The 19678-nt window shown below is 38.8% G+C and overlaps 1 protein-coding gene across 2 annotated transcripts in view; it reads right to left on the reverse strand.

The window, feature by feature from the left end:
- MINPP1 (multiple inositol-polyphosphate phosphatase 1) overlaps window positions 1–19678 on the reverse strand; it is a 47163-nt gene that overhangs the window by 23723 nt on the left and 3762 nt on the right. Inside the window, exons 2-4 of one of the 2 annotated variants that reach the window (XM_027049943.2) lie at window positions 18986–19183; window positions 13536–13633; window positions 6497–6630 (exon numbers count right to left, since the gene is read on the reverse strand). In XM_027049943.2, the coding sequence (XP_026905744.1) occupies window positions 6497–6630; window positions 13536–13633; window positions 18986–19183 (430 nt within the window). The remainder of the gene's footprint in view (window positions 1–6496; window positions 6631–13535; window positions 13634–18985; window positions 19184–19678) is intronic. The other variant, XM_027049944.2, reaches the window with a different exon arrangement.

The raw sequence follows: 19678 nt of genomic DNA on the forward strand, positions 1-19678 counted from the left end.
GTATTTTTTCAAGTGCTTTCTCTGCATCTATTGAGAGGATCATGTGGCTCTTGTCCTTTCTTTTATTGATGTGATGAATCACATTGGTTGTTTTGTGGATATTGAAGCAGCCCTGCATCCCAGGTATAAATCCCACTTGATCGTGGTGAATAATTCTTTTAAGGCATCATTGGATCCGATTGGCTAGTATCTTGCTGAGGACTTTTGCATCCATGTTCATCAGACAAACTGGTCTATAATTCTCCTTTTTAGTGGGGTCTTGTCTGGTTTTGGAATCAAGGTAATTTTGGCAAGACAATTTAATCTTGATTCAGCTACGTAAATACTTTTTAAAACTCTGATCAGTCTTTTAGCATAGAGATAACCGGTCCCTGAAAAGCACCTGCCAGTTTCTTCACAATTACTGCTGTCTCTCCTTCCTCAGATAGAAAAGGAGGCAGTGGCCAACATGATCAGCTGTCATACAAGCTCAAACTCTCCTTCCTTTGACTGTTTATACTGTTTCACAATCTCACATGAACAGTTACACCATTAACCCGTGAATTTGATACACATTTCTATTTTTTCTAGATTGTAAGTCACAAGTGCAATGAGTCTGTCTTACTCATCATTGTTTGCTGGTCCTGAAACACTGCCTGACATGTATCATAGGTGTTTTAATTCACAAATAATTCACAACTCCACAAATAAAGGAGTAATCATCCAAAAGAGAGTAAGAATTCCTTCATCTTGCTGATGGAAACATCATATTATACGAAGTGCTTTGAAGACATTATCTCATTTCATTATCACAACAACCCTGTCAGTCAGCAGACGCAGCCCCCTTTCAGAAGTGAGGAATCTGCAACATCAATAAAGCAGAATCAGGACTCACACGAAATCCAAGTACCTGCCTACAGCATCACACTGCCTCTGTATTACCGCACCTGATCCCAGGAGCCATGCACGACAATTAGCCTCATTAGCTTCTGAGTACAGAGTTGGCTACTACTACCTAACGTAATGATTCCTCAATTAGTTCCATTTTTCCGTCTGTATTTCATCTGTGGGTAAGATAAACAAATTGTAAGAAAATAAGCCAAAAACTGGAATTTCACTTTAAGATAAAAACAAAACAAGGAAAACCTCCCAGCAGGTCATCTGGATCACTGTAAACAGGGCAACCTCAACTTGGAACGCTTTGTCTACAGATCACATCCAGGAACCAGCGCATGTCAGAGATTGCCTACATGGCTACAGTTTCAATACTCTTTAACAACTCCCGAGAGTCAAACTTCATGACTCCCTAGAAATTCCATTCTGGGCATATACCCGAGCCAAATGAAAACGGGACCACACAAAAGTCTGTATGCAAATGCTCACGGAAGCATTACGCACGAGAGCAAAAATGTGGATAGGACCCAGATATCAATTAATGAACAAAATATGGTATATTCACACGACAGAATACTGTTCAGCCATAAAAAGAACGAAATACTGACACATGCTACAACACGGATGAATCTGAGAATGTTACGCCAAGTCAAAGAAGCCAGTCACAAAGAACCACATATTACATGATTCCACTTATATGAAATGTCCAGAAAACCCGAATCCATAGAGAAAGAAAGATTAGGGGCTGCCTGCTGCTCAGAGCGTTTGGGTAAATGGGGAGAGACTGCTAATGGGCATATGGTTTCTCTCTCAGGTAGTGAAAATGATCTAAAATTAAACAGTGGTGACGGCTGCACAACTCTTGAATATACTAAAAGCCACAGAACTGCACAATGTAAATGGATGAACTACACGATATAGAAACTATTTCTCAAACCTGTTTTTAAAAACTCTGGCAGGCGATTGTGATAGTAGGGATGGCTATGGGGAAGGGAATGTTGGGAAGTCTCTTTAGCTTCCGCTCAATCTTGCCGTGAACCAAAATGGGCTCTAAAAAACAAAACTATTTAAAACAAAAACCGGCTTGTCCTGTCTATAGTAATCCAGATCATCTCACGGAACTGCAAGAGCCCTGATTTTTTGTCTTGACTCCTCAATTATTTTAGTGTATTTTATCAAGGCAGGGAGGCGAACTGATAATTAAAACACATTTCAAGCAATTACATGTCATAAGCATTTTGGAGTCATCCTGTCAAAATTTCTAAGGAAAGATTCCATTTTTCTGAGTTGCTAAATTCATTAAAAATTATTTCCACTTTTACCAAAAGACTATTTCATTCTTTCCCCCTCCTTTTTCCAACAGGCTTCTTTCAGTTAGCATAATATCTTAGAAGCCATTCATTTTGCTGCATCTGTCAGTAATTCATTCCTTTTCATTGCTGAGTAGTATTCCATCACACGGACATAAGACCTGCATTTACTCATTTATCAGCTGGTGGACAAAGGAATTGTTTACAGTTTTTACCTACTATGAAAAATACTGCAATAAACAGTCACATAAAAGTCTGTGCAGACATGTATTTTCATTTCTATTGGGTACTTTTGGACTAAATTTGCTAAATCATGGTAGATTTATGTTTAACTTTTTCAGAAGCTGCCAAACTTTTCCCAAGTGGCTGTATTAAATTTTACATTCCCACCCGCAATGTGTAAAGCTTCTAGTTCCTACACATCTTGCCAACATTTAGGACAGTCTTTTTTCTTTTTAACTTAAAGTTTAGCCAGTGAGTATGAAAAACTTTGGGTGCCACCCAAAGTTGCCTCATTAGAACAAAAGATACGCCTATCGCCCAGGAAATTCCACGGGTTTCAGGAGCCCTATGTCAAGAACTTGGGGAAGAGACCTATATATATATATATATACATATAGACCTATATGAAAAACACCCAGGCTTCCCCTCCTGTGTTTCTCCTCTACTCTCACACTACATACTCTTACCGCTTCTGATACCAAACATGTGGGGCTTTTTCCCCACACCCAGCGATTCTGTGATAGCAGCCGGGTATCCTACAATTTAACTCAACTCTGACACCGTGTACCTGGAGCCAGTGTCAGATTCCACTCAGGACTCGGTCCCATGAGACTGCTCCTCCCTCCCCTTCCAGGCACCAACTGCAAGTATGAGTGTTAGTCCCAGGTTACACACAGCTTCTATCCAACTGGGCTACAAATCAAAGGATTTGCAGGTTTATTAACTTGCCAGAGCAGCTCACAAAACTCAGGAAAACACATTACCAGTTTATTACAAAAGGATACGATAAAGGATACAGGTGAATGTCCACATGGAAGCAATGGGTAGGGCCAGGTTTGTGGGATGGGGCACGGAGCTTCCACGCCCTCTTGAGGCATGGACTACATAATAGTTCACTCTCTCGGCACATCTACTTGTTCATCAACCCAGGAGCTCCCGAAACCACAAACTTTTTTTGGATTTTTATGACGTCTTCATCGCACAAGCATGATTCATCATTAACTCCATTTCCAATCCTCCTTCCTTCTCAAGAGAATGGGGCTCAGGGCTGAAAATTGCAAGCTTCTACTTACTCAAGGCTTGGTCTTTCAACGCTCATCCTGGAGCTGTCCAGGGTGCCACCCAAAGTTGCCTCATTAGAACAAAAGATACACCTATCACCCAGGAAATTCCACGGGTTTCAGGAGCCCTATGTCAAGAACTTGGGGAAGAGACCTATATATAAATATATAAATATATATGTATTTTCAAATCATTTCAAAACCAGTTTGGGAATATACTGGTGGTATTTCACTGTGGTTTTAACATCTAATGATGTTAAAAGCATCTTTTCTTGTACTTATTTGCCATCCACATATCTTCTTAACTGTCCATTCAAATCTAATGCTCTTTTTAAAAATTAGTTTGTCTCCTTAATGGGAGGTAACATCTCTATGTATTCTGGATTCAAATCCTTAAACATGTATGTATATTTTGCAAATATTTTCTCCAAGTCTATAGCTTATCTTCTCATTTTGCAAATAGTATTTTTAGAAGCATAAACATTAAAAAAAAATTTTTTTTTAATGTTTATTTTTGAGACAGAGAGAGACGGAACATGAGCTGGGGAGGGGCAGAGAGAGGGAGACACAGAATCCGAAGCAGGCTCCAGGCTCTGAGCTATCAGCACACAGCCCGACGCAGGGCTTGAACTCGTCAACCGTGAGATCATGACCTGAGCCGAAGTCAGATGCTCAACCAACTGAGGCACCCAGGCACCCCAAGAAGCACAAAAATTTTTAATTTTGAGGAGGTCCATTTTATCAATTTTGCTGTAGATTGAGCTTTCGGGCTTTTTAGCTATGAAATATTGACCTAATCCAAGATCACAAAGATTCACTTCCATGTTTTCTTCTAGGAGTTTCACAGTTTTATCTCTTGTATAGTGTGAAGTAAGGGCCTAAGTGTCATTTTAAACACATGGTTATCCAACTGTTCCAGCACCAACTGCTGAAGACTATCCTTTTTTCCAATGCATGACCTTGGCATCTTTGTTGCAAATTGACCATATAAGGCTTTATTTATGAGTTTATTTATTGACTTGATTCTATTCCATTGGTCTTTTTGTCTATGGCTATAGATTTATAGTAAGTTTTGAAGTGAAATATTTTTAAGTTTTTATTGTTGTTTTTTCTTTCAAAATTGTTTTAGCTCCTTAAGCTTCTTTGCATTTCTGTATAAATTTTAGAATAAGCCTCTCAATTTCTACAAAGAGACCTACGGACTGTGATAGGGATTGCATTCAGTCTACAAATGATCAATCTATCTTCCAATCCATAAAGATAGTATATCTCTTCATTTATCTGGGTCATCTTTAATTCACTCTGTAATGTAATATTCATTTTGAAACATGAAGATAAACTTAACCTTAAAATCTGGCATCAAATTATAATAGCAAATCTTACAAAAAATTATTCAAGAATCTTTCTGACACAATTTCAAGTTTCCCAAAACACGTTCAACAATGAGACAGAAACAATGAACAAATAGAAAAGATCCGTTATCTTATGAAGTCTATGGGTTATAAACCACTCATAAAAACTAAGTAGGAAAAAGTTCATGCTAACCTCAAAGATAGAACTTGCCTTGACTATTTTGCCCCACAAAAATCATTTGGTAGCAGAAACTAAATACTCAATTGAGTTTTCTCCCTAACTCCCATCAAACCCAAGAAAACTTCATGAACTGGAGTTACACACACACACACACACACACACACACACACACACACACACACAAATTCTCTCTCTACATGTATATATGAAAAACTTAATATTGCAAACACAAATACACAATCTTCCATCTTTCTGTCTCCATCTTTATAGCATTTTTGTCTCTAATTATGAATGCAGAAGCTTTCATGGAAGCATATTTGTCAAATAAAATGGGGTTTAGACTCTATCAGGTTTAAATTATGAGAAGTTTTTTAAAAAAAACTTGAAAAGTATGATTAACAAAAGATTTTCCATGAGAGAATCTTACTCAAAAACATTTTGCAATTCCTACCACAAGCCATGTACAATTAATTACACTATTTCATAACAGCAAAAAATAGAAACTACCCAATGTCCACTGACAAAAGAGAGCATAAACTGTGGTATTTAGTTACTGAATATCACATATCATTGAACCTTGTACTATAGTAAAAATGTTTATTTTTTTTAAGTTTATTTATTTTGAGAGAGAGAAAGAGAATGCATACACACACGCAAGGGAGAAAGAAGATCCCAAGCAGGCTTTGTGCTGTCACTGCAGAGCCTGATGTGGGGCTCGAACCCACAAACCATGAGGTCATGACCTGAGCAGAAATCAAAATCAGATGTTTAACCAACTGAGTCACCTAGGCGCCACATAAAATTGTTTATTTTCTGACTTTATAGTATAAGTAACAATATGATGAACACTATAAATGTAATGCTGGGGGGCGGGGAAGTCCCAGAAGACAACAGGTATATGACTCTAAGCAAAACCAAACATTGTTTGCACACATACATTTACAATAAAAACTACTTTTAAAGAGGCAAAGCATTGATCTACAGCAAATTCAGAACAGTGGTTATGGGGGACACGGAGTAGAGGGAACACAAGGAGGCAGGAAAAGGGAAGCACTGCAAATGCGAATTATTAGTAACGTTCTAGATCTTGGGTTGAACAAAGGGTGTATATATCTCATAACTCACATATGTCATCTCGTTCTTTTGTATGTCTAGTTATTATTTTTTAAAAATACAAGCAAAACCTATTAAAAAAATTTTTTTAATGTTTATTTTTGAGAGACAGAGAGACAGAGCACAGGTGGGGGACGGAACATAGAGAGGGGGAGACACAGAAACTGAAGCAGGCTCCAGGCTCTGAGCTGTGATCACAGAGCCTGGCACGGGGCTCAAACCCACGAATCGTGAGATCATGACGTGAGCCGAAGTCGGATGCTCTACTGACAGAGACAGCTATGGGGCCCAAAACTATTTTTTGAAATCACCCATTATAAAACATTTTCCAGAAGATCAGTTGAAGCATTTAAGAAGACACATTAAAAAAAATTAAGTTTTTACCTTTGTTTCTGTTCAATTGCTTTGTCCAAGTGTTGGAAGATATCCTGAAACAGGGTGCAGCTGGACCGACTATTAATAGTGTACCCGTATCCTCTTTTCCAATATTGCTTCAGATCATTTAAATATTCTAATACCTAAAAATGAAAATTTCAAAAATCATTATTACATTTTTTTAATGTTAACAGATTCCCTGATTTAACAGTGATTCTCAGAAAAGATTACGTTGTTTAACTGCCATTCTACACAAAGTATGTGGAGTTTATATTTGCCATTTTAAGTCCATGACACATACAGATTTACGATGACACAAAAACTCAAACCGTGGGAGTGTAGAGGAGGGCATGCAAGAGCAAGTGAGGAGCACTGATGCCATAGCCCAGCACCCAGGACACCACAGGACAGAGGGTTAAAGACATGCTCACTTCCCCTTTCTGCGAAAATTAAAGTGATAGCAAATATATATACAGAAAAAAGAAAAAAGGATACACATAGAAGGTTATTTATTATAGCACAGAAAGATGCCAACAGCAGATTAGGAACTTTTAAGAACTTTATGAAGATAGAAACCAGACAGAAGACAAGTTACTTTGGTTCGTGTGTCAGTACGGCAAAATTAGTAATGAAATTTGACCAAGAATATAGAAAAGGAATGTACACTGGCATAGTTGTTCTAAAGGGCAAGTTGGCAAACTCCATAAAAGCATACATCTCTATGACCCATTTAATTCCATTTCTTAGGAAGTTTTAGTCACAGAGGAACACAAGAGAGAATGTGTAAGAATGTCTTAACACCAACACTGCTTATCGAATGGAAAAAAGATTCCTGGAAATACTGACATTTCATTAGTAGGCAGATGGTTGACTAAACTAGGGTATACACATACTATGGAACACTATGCAGTTATTTAAAACTTCTGTATTGTAGATCTTCGTGCACTGATGTGGAAGGATCTCCAGGATGTACTGAATGAGAAGGGCAGGTTGAGAATAATAAATACAGTATAATACCTTGTATTACCAAGACATACATACCTACATGTATACATTATGCTGTTTATAGTTCTAAGAATGACATAGATTATCAACAGCAGCACAGAAAAGGGTTAAAAGGTCCATATTAAACCGACAGCAATGACTGATCGCTATGGAGAGAGGTCCTGGATTAGAATTGGTGATTAAGGCAGGCTTTCTCTGAATGTTAGACTCTGCACTCACGTATCATTTGATCAGATAAACACCAAAACTAGAGAACTAAAATGTGCAATTAAAAGAGACACAAGAGAAGCCTCTGTAGTAATTATAAGTTATTCTTCTCTGAAAAAGCCCCCAGAGAAAACTAGTAGTAGTTTTATTGTAACTTTAAGAGCAAGAGCCAGGGTAAGTCATTGCCATAATCCAAAAACAAAACTAAAGAGATATTAAAAAGGCAATTAAATCAAGAAGTTAGCAAAAGGGACAAAGTAAACATTTTTTTAAAAGGAAGGAATTAACATTAAAAGAATTAAAGTTCTGTCAAATCCATTCAAGAAAATAAAACAAAAACTGTCAGAAATAAAAAAGGAGATATGACTAAAGATTTTTAAAAAAATCATACATGCACACTATTGAAACTTTATCTCAAAAAGATTTGAAAATGTAAATGAAATAAGTGGTTTTTCTAGGAAAATACAAATTACCCAAACTGACTCAGAAAAATCTGATCATACAAAATAGAGACAAAGGTCTACCTAAAACATACCAGGTATATTTGTTTTCTTTTCTTTTTTTTTTAAAATAATTTTTGTTAAGTTTACTTATTTATCTTGAAAGAGAGAGAGAGAATCCCAAGCAGGCTCTGCACGGTCAGCGCAGAGCGGGATACAGGGCCTGAACTCACGAACTACGAGATCCTGACCTGAGGTGAAATCCAGAGTCGGATGCTTAACCAACCGACTGGGCCACCCTGGTGCCCCCAGGTATATATGGTTTTAAATAGGAGCTCTACGAAACCTTCAAGAAGGGTTAGTTCCTAATATTTAAATTATTCCAAGGTACAGGGAAAGATGGAAAGCTTCTGAACTCATTTTAGGAAGCTACTAGAAGCCTGTACCCAAACCTGAACAAATAAAGCCCTAAGGAAAGGGGCGAGGAAAGAAAATCCGGACCCTGCACTGCAATTCCTGTGCCCTCCACTGTGTCTCCTAGTCACTGCTACGGACACAAATTCCCCCTCACGTTCTAAACCCATCGAAGGAAAAGAATGGGCCCAGGCCAGTAGTACCACCCACAAAGGAGAGCCACTGCCATAAACCAGCCTCACTACAAACAGGCTTTAATGAATCTGAAATAAAACATCACCAAATAAAATTCAACAGCATACGGAAAGAAATGCCATATGCCAGGATGGACTACCTGACACCAAGCATGTCCTCCGGACCAAAAAACAAAATATGGAAAATAAATATTTTCAGTCATTGAGTAATCAGCACTGAACTGTGATCGCTGAGAGAAGAGAAACCAACCCAGAAACCCTACAATTGTCCCAGGTTTGTGCCCGGAGGCACAGGGAGGGAAAGGAATGTCAGGCAGAATCCTGCTGAGCAGAGGAGGGAGAACAGACTCTTCAGGGGCTGGAAGTAGCAGGGCGGAGTATCAGAAAGGAGGAAGCTGCCCAGAAGAGAGCTCCAGAAATCTGGGGGTCCCCTTGAGTTGTCGCTGAATGTTGTGGGCGTTACAAGCTGAATTCCAGAGCTATCACAAAAATGGGAGATCATCAGGTTCCAAGCAGCCTAAGTAAGAGACTTTCAGGGCACACTCAGACATCCACAGCTTCAACGCAGACCCCAGAAACGTCACACTTTAACAGCAGAAGCATGTTTACAAGATTTGGTTTTGAGTTTTGTTAAGTTCAGATCTAGGGCATGAAACTCAGAAATAAACGTCAAAAGGATCAAGCTGATCCACAAGTAACTAAACTGTAAACTAAAACAAAATTCAAAACTCTTTAAAGTTATATGACAAGGGGCTCCTGGGTGGCTCAGTCTGTTGAGCATTCGACTTCACCTCGGGTCATGATCTCCCGGTCCGGTCCGTGGGTCATGGCCCTGCTTGGGGCTCTGTGCTGATAGCTCAGAGCCTGGAGCCTGCTTCGGTTTCTGTGTCTCTGCCTCTCTCTGCCCCTCCCCTGTTCATGCTCTGTGTCCCCAAAATAAATAAATGTTTAAAAAAAACCCTGCTACAGATGAAACAGCCAGATGAAAACTGTGAGTAAATAAAGTATCATGAATTCCAAAGGCTTAAGAAAATAAAAAAGTCAAAAGCAAAAAAAAAAAAAAGATATGAAAAGAAGCATAGTCACAGAAACAAGCTAGAACAACATCAAAAATAGTTTGGCATCACTATCTAGTAAATTTCAAGTTCTCTACACTCTGTAACCCAGCAATTCTACCACACACACAGACAGAACTGCACAAACGTGTGTTGCGTATGCCCCAATTCACATACAGAAGAATGTTCGTAATAGCCCCAAACTGAGAACAACCCAAATGTCTACCAACAAAATAATGGATTAAAAAAAACCTGTGGTAATTCATATAGTGGAATACAATACAACAATGAAAATAAGTGAACTATAGCTACATGCAGCATCATAGGTGAAACTTAAAAACATGTTAAATAAAAACTAGATAGACAAAAAAAGGTGGGTGATTTCACTATATAAACTGTTACTTGTGAAAAAAATGACATCAGTAAATACTAAATTAGTGTAATGATGAAAATCCAAGCACACAAGTAATAATAGTGGGGAAATAATCTCAGATACAGAGGGAAAACATTTTCTTTAAAAAACTGCGAGAGGGGCACCTGGGTAGCTCAGTCGGTTAAGCGTCCAACTTCAGCTCAGGTCATGATCTCGTGGTTTGTGGGTTCAAGACCCACGTTGGGCTGTGCTGACTGCTCAGAGCCTAGAGCCTGCTTCAGATTCTGTGTCTCTCCCTCTCTCTGCCCCTCTCCCGCTTGCACTGTCCTCTCTCAAAAATAAACATTAAAAAAAATTTTTTTTTAATTGCAAGAAAGGTTTGCCAACCTCTGCAAATAAATCTGAAAACCTGAATGATTTTTATAAGAAAATATTAAATACCAAAACTGACTCCAGAAGAGACAGAAAATCAAGATATGCTCATTACAGTATAAAATATATACAAAGTTGCAAAAAGCTATCCCACAGAAAAATACCTATTTCATATGTCATCTATTTTTTTGAAAACTGCCATTAAATCAACTTTCTCCTTTATGTATCACTATCACATATATATATATACATATATATATACACATCTATATAACTATTACAGCCATGTTCTTGTTTCTTAGATGCATACCCAAGTATTTAACGGTGAAGTGCTTTGATGTCTGCCAAGATTATATGTGGTAGACAGAATAAATGGCTGCCCAAAGATGTTTCCATCCTAGTCCCTAGACTCTATGAATATGTTATCTTGCATGATGAGAAGGAATTTGCAAGTGTGATTCGGGTAAGGATGTTAAAATGAGAAAGCTACCCTGGGCTATTTAGGTTGGCCAATGTCATCGCAAACATCCTTAGGATAAATATTTAGCGAGGACAGTCAGAGCAGAAGATTAGCCACAGAAGCAGAGGTCAGAGTGATGGGGGAAAATGTAGGTAGCCTCTAGAGACTGGAAAAGGCAAGGGACAGATCGTCCTCCAGAAAGAACCTCCAGAGCCTCCAGAAAGAACACGGTGCTGATATCCTGATTTTAGGCCTGTTAACATTCATTTTGAACTTCTGACTTCTAGAACTGTAGGATAATAAATGTGTATTGTTTTAAAACCACTAAGTCTGCAGTAATTCATTATGGCAGCAACAGGAAACTCCCATATATGGAGAAAAGGAAATGTGGCAAAAAAAAAAAAAAGGTTAACAACCCGTGAATATAGGTGAAGAATGTGAATGTTTATTGTATTATTCTCACAACTTCTGTCAGCTTCAAATTTATCAAAGTTGCAGGAAAAAAAAAAACTCTTCACAAGCAATAAACAGATATAAGGATAACCCTAAAAAAACAAAACAAAACAGGAAAAGCCAAGTAGTACAGAATCTTAGAATTACAGGGGTGTTCCTGAGTAATCCAACAGTTGCATCCTTTAACAGATAGGGAAATCAAGGCATAGGAAGAGGAAGTGTAACTTTACCCAGATCATGACCTCCAGGGTTTCTGGAGCATGTGACACTACATCTCCCAGAAGAGACGGAGGCACAAAAAGCAAGAGCAAATATTTAAGAGGAGAGGGACTCGGGAAGGGACAGGGAAGGAGGTAAGCAGGTGGAGAGAAGATGAGTCAGTGGAGGCCAGGCCGGTTAGGCTCTGAGACACATCGGCACCACTGGGGGGAGGGGGGGGCGGGGGGGGCGGGGTATGGAGCTGCAGGAGCCTGCACTTCAACCGGAAGCCGCCAGGCCTGGGAAGGGAGCAGGGGGACACAGCACCTCCTAACAGGAGAAGGATGGCCAGCAGAGGCATGTGGGCACCTGCCTAATAGTAATAGTCCACTAGCTGTAGTAACTAGTAGCTGTAGTTGTTCTGCTAAAAGGTAAATTTCCCTTTGACAACACTCATCAATCATTTGTATGGCACTGAAAATTACTGCTTTATCGACTTTTTGCCCTAGAGCAGTCTAGGTAGGGAGAAAAAGAAGGTATCTTGACACAGGTGAATGGGGACCAGAAGTTTCAGTTTGTACCTATACTGGGCATAATTAATTAATTTTATGGTCAAGAAATTTCTTTTAAAATTTCTTGTTTTTAAGTTTATCCATTTCCAGAGAGACAGAGAGAGCAAGTGGGGAAGGGGGAGGAGGAGGGGGAGGGAGAGAGAGGTGGGGGGGCGGGGAGAGAGAGAATGAATGAATGAATCCCAAGCAGGCTCTGCACCGTCAGCACAGAATCTGACACGGGCTCAAACTCACGAAATGCAAGACCATGACCTGAGCCAAAACCAAGAGCCGATGCTTAACCGACTGAGCCACCCAAGCACCCCAGTGGTCAAGAAGTTTCTAAGTGATGACTTTTTCAACAGTTACAGGAGAGGAGCAGACAAGGGAGGAAATGGAACGCACCCATTATCCCTGGTGCTGTGTCCTAGAACAGCCACCCACCCAGGGCCCTCTCCTCTCTTTCCCACTCACCTGCTCTTTCCCGCGTGAGCACACTAACACATCACATCACCCTTCATCTGGCTGCTGGTCGCTTTGGTCTTTGAGTAACAGAACAAAGCATTTGTTTACCCTCAAATGTACATTAGCTCTCAGCTTAAGAGCCTGCTTCTATCTGGCAAGTAGTACCCTTCTTTTCAAAATTTGAGGTTAATAATGGATTTCTGCGTGGAGTACTGAACGCTTTGTGTGTATGCAGGAGACGATGAAAGTTCAGACGTCCACGTTCCTGAATGATCCACACAGACACCAGCACTCTACCGGCTGGTGCTATTCTCACTGCTGTGAAAACAATGAACTCTCCTACCCACCTCTCTGGCTCCCAACATCCCAGAACTGACCAGAATTCACCAGAGGCCTGTCTGCCCTTCTCTTTCTAGAGTCTGAAAGTCCACAGAAAGGCAACATGAATGAGGAGAAAAAGAAGGAAATAGGAAGCAGACAGACAGAAACCATAGAGGAATTACTGCCATGGAACTCAATTTGTCACAAAAACTGTTATAAAAGAAAACTTGGATTTTAACAGCTCTGTAGTCCTTTCCAGCAGTAAAATCTGATGACAGGCAAAATAGATTTTTAACCGGGTGGACCCAGAAATCACATCACCATGGAAGAATGTTTTCCAAAGTTTTCTGAACCTGAACTATTTATAAGTGTGTGGGCCATATCTGAACAATTCATCTCTTTATGCAAGGAACATTACAAGTAATCAAAGGCAGTTCATGTTCCCTACTCTGCTTATTTTTTGAAAAGCTGCTTCAAGTAACAACAACAACGATAAAAATCATGCAAAAAAAGCAAATAAACTACAAAAGTAATACTTACCTTTGCATCATCTATGTCAAAAACATCACACCAAGGAGATTTAACACCTTTAATTGCCAGGTCAAATGAACAGGTAAAAAAAGCTACCTGAATTAAATCTGGGGGGGGAAAAAGAAAGGTAAAATTTGTGAGTTAATTTCACAATCTTCTGTAATCTTCCAAAGGCTGAATGTTTACAGAATGTCACGTGCAGCCAGTCAGAGGACCTGGGCACGTCTAGCATGGAGAAAACACGACTCAGCTTCTTCCTGGCCATCACAGACGACTCACTGTGTACTATCCCTAACATAAGGAACTGTCAGGAAGAAACCACGAGGAGGTACAAATTTCAGTCCGATGAAAATAAGATGCTTTCTCTCTACAAAATAGTAACTTTTTCAGGTTTTAAAAGTCAGGTGTTTGTTAAGAGCATATTTGCTTAACAAACCCAACAAGAAGTTTAATCCAAGAACTTGTTAAACAAAACTTGCTTTTGTTCGTTTTAGAGGGCTGGAGGAGGGGACATAAAGTTATAAGCTTTCAGTCCTCATCTGGAAAATCAGCAATAAGTTCTGAACAGTTCTCTTCAATACACAATTCACACTGTAACTGTTACGAAGGAGTAGAGAGAGGATATAAAAAGGGAGAAAAGAATGCAGAAGGAGGTGAGGAAAGAATGGGCAAAGTGGATCAGGTCAGGAGGAAGGTGAGACAAAGGTCAAGAAGGAGAGAAACAAGCAGGGAACTCACACACTGGAGAGAGGGGAGACTAACAGCATCCGTTTTTCAAACTTGGCTGCTCAGTCAGGCAGATTTCCGAGCAAGGTACCTGGATTTTTACGCTGCTAACTAGCCGATTACATTTAGATGCACCTGGAATTTGACAAGAAGGAAGAAGGCAACAAGTCCCCGGGCCATGAAAGGTGGCTATGCCAGTACCAGATGAGAGCAGTGCTCTCCGGTCACGGCAAAATGGGTGACACTCGGTGTCAGAGAGAGAGAAAGAAAGTCCGCTGCGAGGCTGCCTCCTACGCTTTACTTTTATTCTTTAATTTCAGAGTCTTTCCACATTCCCAAGAAACCAGTTTTGATTTTAAAGAACTTCCCTAAAGCAGCACATAGTACAAAAAGAATATTTAATTGAGAATACACGTAGAACTCACTTAAAACCTTTCTTATGTAAACAAAAGGGTTTATAGTCCTAATACCTAACATACCATAGTGACTCCTAAGTGCCAAGGACCTTTGATGAAAGAGCCGGACTCATTCACACCCAAAGTTCCAGTTCTGAAACTGTGAAAGTCAATCCTAATGATCTAGTCTTCCACTAGAAGGGAGTCGACAGAAAAATCTCACCAAAAAACACTTACAATGATGACAGGCTACGGAACCTAACTCTGCCACTAATCATCCTGAGCAAGTGACTCTAACCTCTCAGGTCTCAATCTCCCCACCTGCAAAACAGAAATGTGAGGAAGTCTCTCAGGAGTTACAGCTTTGACCCATCTACTATGACCACGCTGATCTCTTGGTCAGTCTTGTGGAACCACAAAAATATTTCAGATGGATCAGAGATTTAAATGTTAAAAAGCTAGGGGCGCCTGGCTGGCTCAATCAGGTAAGTGTCCGACTCTTGATTTCGGGTCAGGCCACAATCTCATTGTTCGTGGGATTGAGCCCCACATCGGGCTCTACGCTGACAGCGTGGAACCTGCTTGGGGTTCTGTCTCTCTCTCTCTGTCTCTTTCTCTCTCTGCCCCTCCCTGGCTTGTGCTCACACACGCTCACTCTCTCTCTTTCTCTCTCAAAAATAAATAAAAATTAAAAAAATAAAACATTAAAAAACTAAAATAAAATAAAGGAAAACATAGGAAAATATAATAATCTTGGGTTAAGGGAGGATTCCTAGGCAAAATACAACACTGAACAGCCATAACAAAAAGACATACATGGCTATGTAAAAGATGTAAAGTGTATAATCAAAGGCACCATAAACACAGTTAAAAAGTGTGCAACAAATTAAGAGAAAATGTTAGCAACATACGATACGGAAAAGACTTATCCTTTGTAAAGCAAAATTAAAGCACATATAATTGACATATCCATAACACATAAAGGGTACCTATGACCAATAAGAAAAACAAAAATCCAATAGAAAATGGACAAGGTAATGAAGAGGCAATTCCCAGAAGAAATGCAAACAGCCAACACACATATGAAGAGAGGCTCATCCTCACAAGTAACCAAAGACATGCAAATTAAAGCTACATACCATTTTTCATTAATCAAATTGGCAAAAATCAAAATGACTAAAGGGGCGCCTAGGTGGCTCAGTTGGTTGTGTCTGACTCTTCGGTTTTGGCCCAGGTCATAATCTCGTGGTTCCTGATTTCAAGCCCCACATCTGGCTTTGTGCTGACAGCGTGGAGCCTACCTGGGATATAGTCTCTCCCTCTCTCTCTGCCTCCACTCCCCTACTCCCTCTCTCAAATAAAACATTTAAAAAATGACTAATAGTAACCACTGTTGGATAAAATAGGAAAAGTGAGCATCTCATATATTGATATAAATTTTTCTACACTTTCACAGAACAATTTGGAAATATACGTCAAGAGGTAAAATATGCACTGTCCTTAACCCAACAACTCCAACCTACAGTATTTATCTTACAGATAAATTTTCCAGGGCGAAACCCAGACTGTAAGAATGTTCACTGTAGCATCATTCAAAAGAGTGACAAACTACGAAAAACCTCAGTAGGAAAGTGATTTCCTATAAAAAGAATTTGCACTGCATTAGCTCCAGCTCCCTCCACCAGTAAAATCTGAAGGGTTAAATAAGTTTTTAATTATCACTGACCTAGAAATTCAATTATATAGCCTGTGAAATAACATAAAATTCAGAACAAGACAGATCTGCATAAGACAGATATTCTACTAGGTAAAAATGATTATATACATCATCATCCCTCTACGTTTAAAAAAAAAAAAAAGAAAGAAAAAGCATTTAAATAGCTACAATATTTTTGAGAAGTTACTCTGCCAGGCAGTGTGCTAACGCTTTATGTGAATTAAAGAATCCTTGCGATAATCCTAAAAGAAAGGTACAATTCCTATGCCCATTTTACAGAGGAAAAACTATGGCCCAGAGATATTAAGGAACTTGCCAAAGACCAGAGAGTTAGTCGATAGTATAACAGGGTCAAGATTCAAATGGAAACAGTCCAACTCCAGAACCCATGATTTCAACAACCATGCTTAGAGCCTCCAGAGAGAAGTTGCTCTCAGCTACTCCATCAGTAAAACACAACATCTGTTTCCACTCAGAGACCATTGTTTTTACAAATTTTTTTTTTAATGTTTATTTATTTTTGAAGGAGAGAGAGACAGAGCATGAGCGGGGGAAGAGCAGAGAGAGAGAGGGAGACCCAGAATCCAAAGCAGGCTCCAGGCTCTGAGCTGTCAGCACAGAGCCTGATGTGGGGCTCGAACTCACAAACTGTGAGCTCGTGACCTGAGCCGAAGTCGGCTGCTTAACCGACTGAGCCACCCAGGCGCCCCTAAATATCGTTTTTTAAAAAATCTTCAGTCTTACCACCCACTAACAGAATAATGGCTAGACACTACTATAGTTATATAATGGAATTCCGTACAGAAGTTTAAAATGTAAGACTAAAATCACACACATTAAATGAAAAATAAAAAGGTGAATTAAAATTGAATTTCAGACTGCTATCATAGTTTGATACCATTCATGAAAGTTTTAAAACCTGCAAAACAATATCCCATTTATGTACAGGAACCTAAATATAATAACTGGCATGGGATGATTTAAACGCTCAGTTCGTGACAATGGTTACCACTGGGAAAAAAAGAAGAGGAATGAAATCCTGAGAGGGACCAAAGGACCTCAAAGGATTTAAAGCGACTCACTGCGGCATGTTAAAATTTGATAAAACTGAGTTGTGGGTATACTGACATTCATTAGATTAGCCTTTATGACTGACTATACGTTTAAATGGCTTCCCATTAAATAATTGATTTTTTTAAAGATTTTATTTGCAGGGCGCCTGGGTGGCTCAGTCGGTTAGGGATGTGACTTCAGCTCAGGTCATGATCTCACACCTTGTGAGTTCCTGCCCCGCGTTGGCTCAGAGCCTGAAGCCTGCTTTGGATTCTGAGTCTCTGTCTCTCTCTGTTCCTCCTCTGCTAGCACCCTGTCTCGGTCTCTCTCTCAAAAATCAACATTAAAAAAAAAAAAAAAATGTGTGTATATATATATATATATATATATATATATATACACACACACAAGATATATATATATATATACAAGATACCTGTATATATATACAGGATATATATATATATATATATATATACAGGATATATATATACATATATACACACAAGATATATATATATATTTTTTTTTTTTTTTAAAAAAACAAGATTTTATTTTCAAGCAATCTCCACATTCAACACGGGGTCTGACCTTACCACCCTGTGATCCAGTCACATGCCCTACTGACTGAGCCAGCCAGGTGCCCCTAAAATAAGTAATTTTTAAAGCTCTATAGGTGATCTCAATGTTTAGCACCTTTGAGGAAAGAGAAAAAAAATCAATTTTAAACGCTAGTCTCACATCTTCGCTATTTTGATGCTTACAAAGCATTCAGGTTCCATGATTCTAATCTTTTTCTCCCCCATCTCCTACTTCTAGTCTTTTGGAAACTTATTTACATCACACAAAATCCACAATCTTTGTTTGCACATTTGTCAACTTCTGTAGTGTGATTTATAAATTCTTAGAAATCAGGGGAAAATCTTACTACTTTTTCTTAAATTCCTATAGGTAGGTGACCACGTGCCCTGGCTTTCCACCTGTGTTCCCAGCATAAGTATTAATAGTGTCTTTCAAGAGTCCCAGGTTGCATAACAAAATTGCCAGTCAGCCCATCCACTGCAATACCTACTGAGAGACACAACTGTTCATTTTTTTTAGCATCTCTAGGCTTAAAAGCCTCAAACAAAATACCCACAGCACTTTGCTTTTCACTTTCTAATACCCTCTTGAAACATTAACCTGGACATACTTCTCAACGGCTTCAAAAGCTGAAAAATTAATATAATATTTCACTTGGGGAGATAATTCAAAAATACACTTCTTGTTTTATAAAGTATGCTTACAGTTAAAGCTTTATATACCTCTGCCCTCAATAAAAAAGTTCCAGGATATTGCAAGACTCTTGTATATTAATTTACATACAGTTCAAGGAAGAATATGACTCTAAAAACAGTAAGCACGGGACACACAATTTTCTTGACCTAGAACACATTATCCTCTTAGTGTAAAATCAATTGTGGGCCTTTAAAAGGAATAACTTTATGCTTCCATATTTTTTCATTTTCAGACTTCAAGAAACATTTAAATTATTTCAGAGTTCAAATGAAAGATAAGGGGCACATTACCTGCATTTAAATTGTTGACTGGCACTTGCAAAGTAGCTGCGACCTTTTTTAAAATGTTCTGCATTTCTGGTCCCGTTTTGAAGGCTTCTACATGATAAAGTGCCGTGGCATTCTTTTCCACTTCAGTTAAAAACTTCTCACAGTGATCGAAGAATCTCATTAGTTTATCATTAATTCTTGGAGGTCCACACTCCATATCTGAGAGAAAAAAAATTACTTATTTATTATATATACCCTTGACCTAAATGACGATCTCAAATTATTGAAAATTTCGTTTCAAGTGTGAAAAAGAACACTAAAAACCTGCTTATTTATTGGCGTGTCTGAAATAAGAGCACACTGACCAAGGAAGGGCCAAACTGTGGAATGACCGTAATTCATGAGAGTCTGTGGTAGAGAAGACTAAAGAAACAGAGGATCAAATACAAAATAAAATGTTACCGCATGCAGTACTACACAATGAAAAAAGGTAGCTGAAATAAGTATTTTCTTAAAGAAAACAAAAATAGAGATGAAAATCATCAAAAGTGCAAAAAATGTGTTCTATTATTAAGTATTACTTCTGCCAGGCACAGAAAACTTGGGAAAGCAAATTGAAAATTAGCAAAATTCTTAATTACAAAGTGAGAGACGAATTCAACCAATCGAATCTGTTTTTCTACCCTAAGCCAAAATCTAAATAGGGTGTTTTAT

The sequence above is a fragment of the Acinonyx jubatus genome, chromosome D2 (assembly GCF_027475565.1).
Source record: "Acinonyx jubatus isolate Ajub_Pintada_27869175 chromosome D2, VMU_Ajub_asm_v1.0, whole genome shotgun sequence".
NCBI classification, from domain to species: domain Eukaryota; kingdom Metazoa; phylum Chordata; class Mammalia; order Carnivora; family Felidae; genus Acinonyx; species Acinonyx jubatus.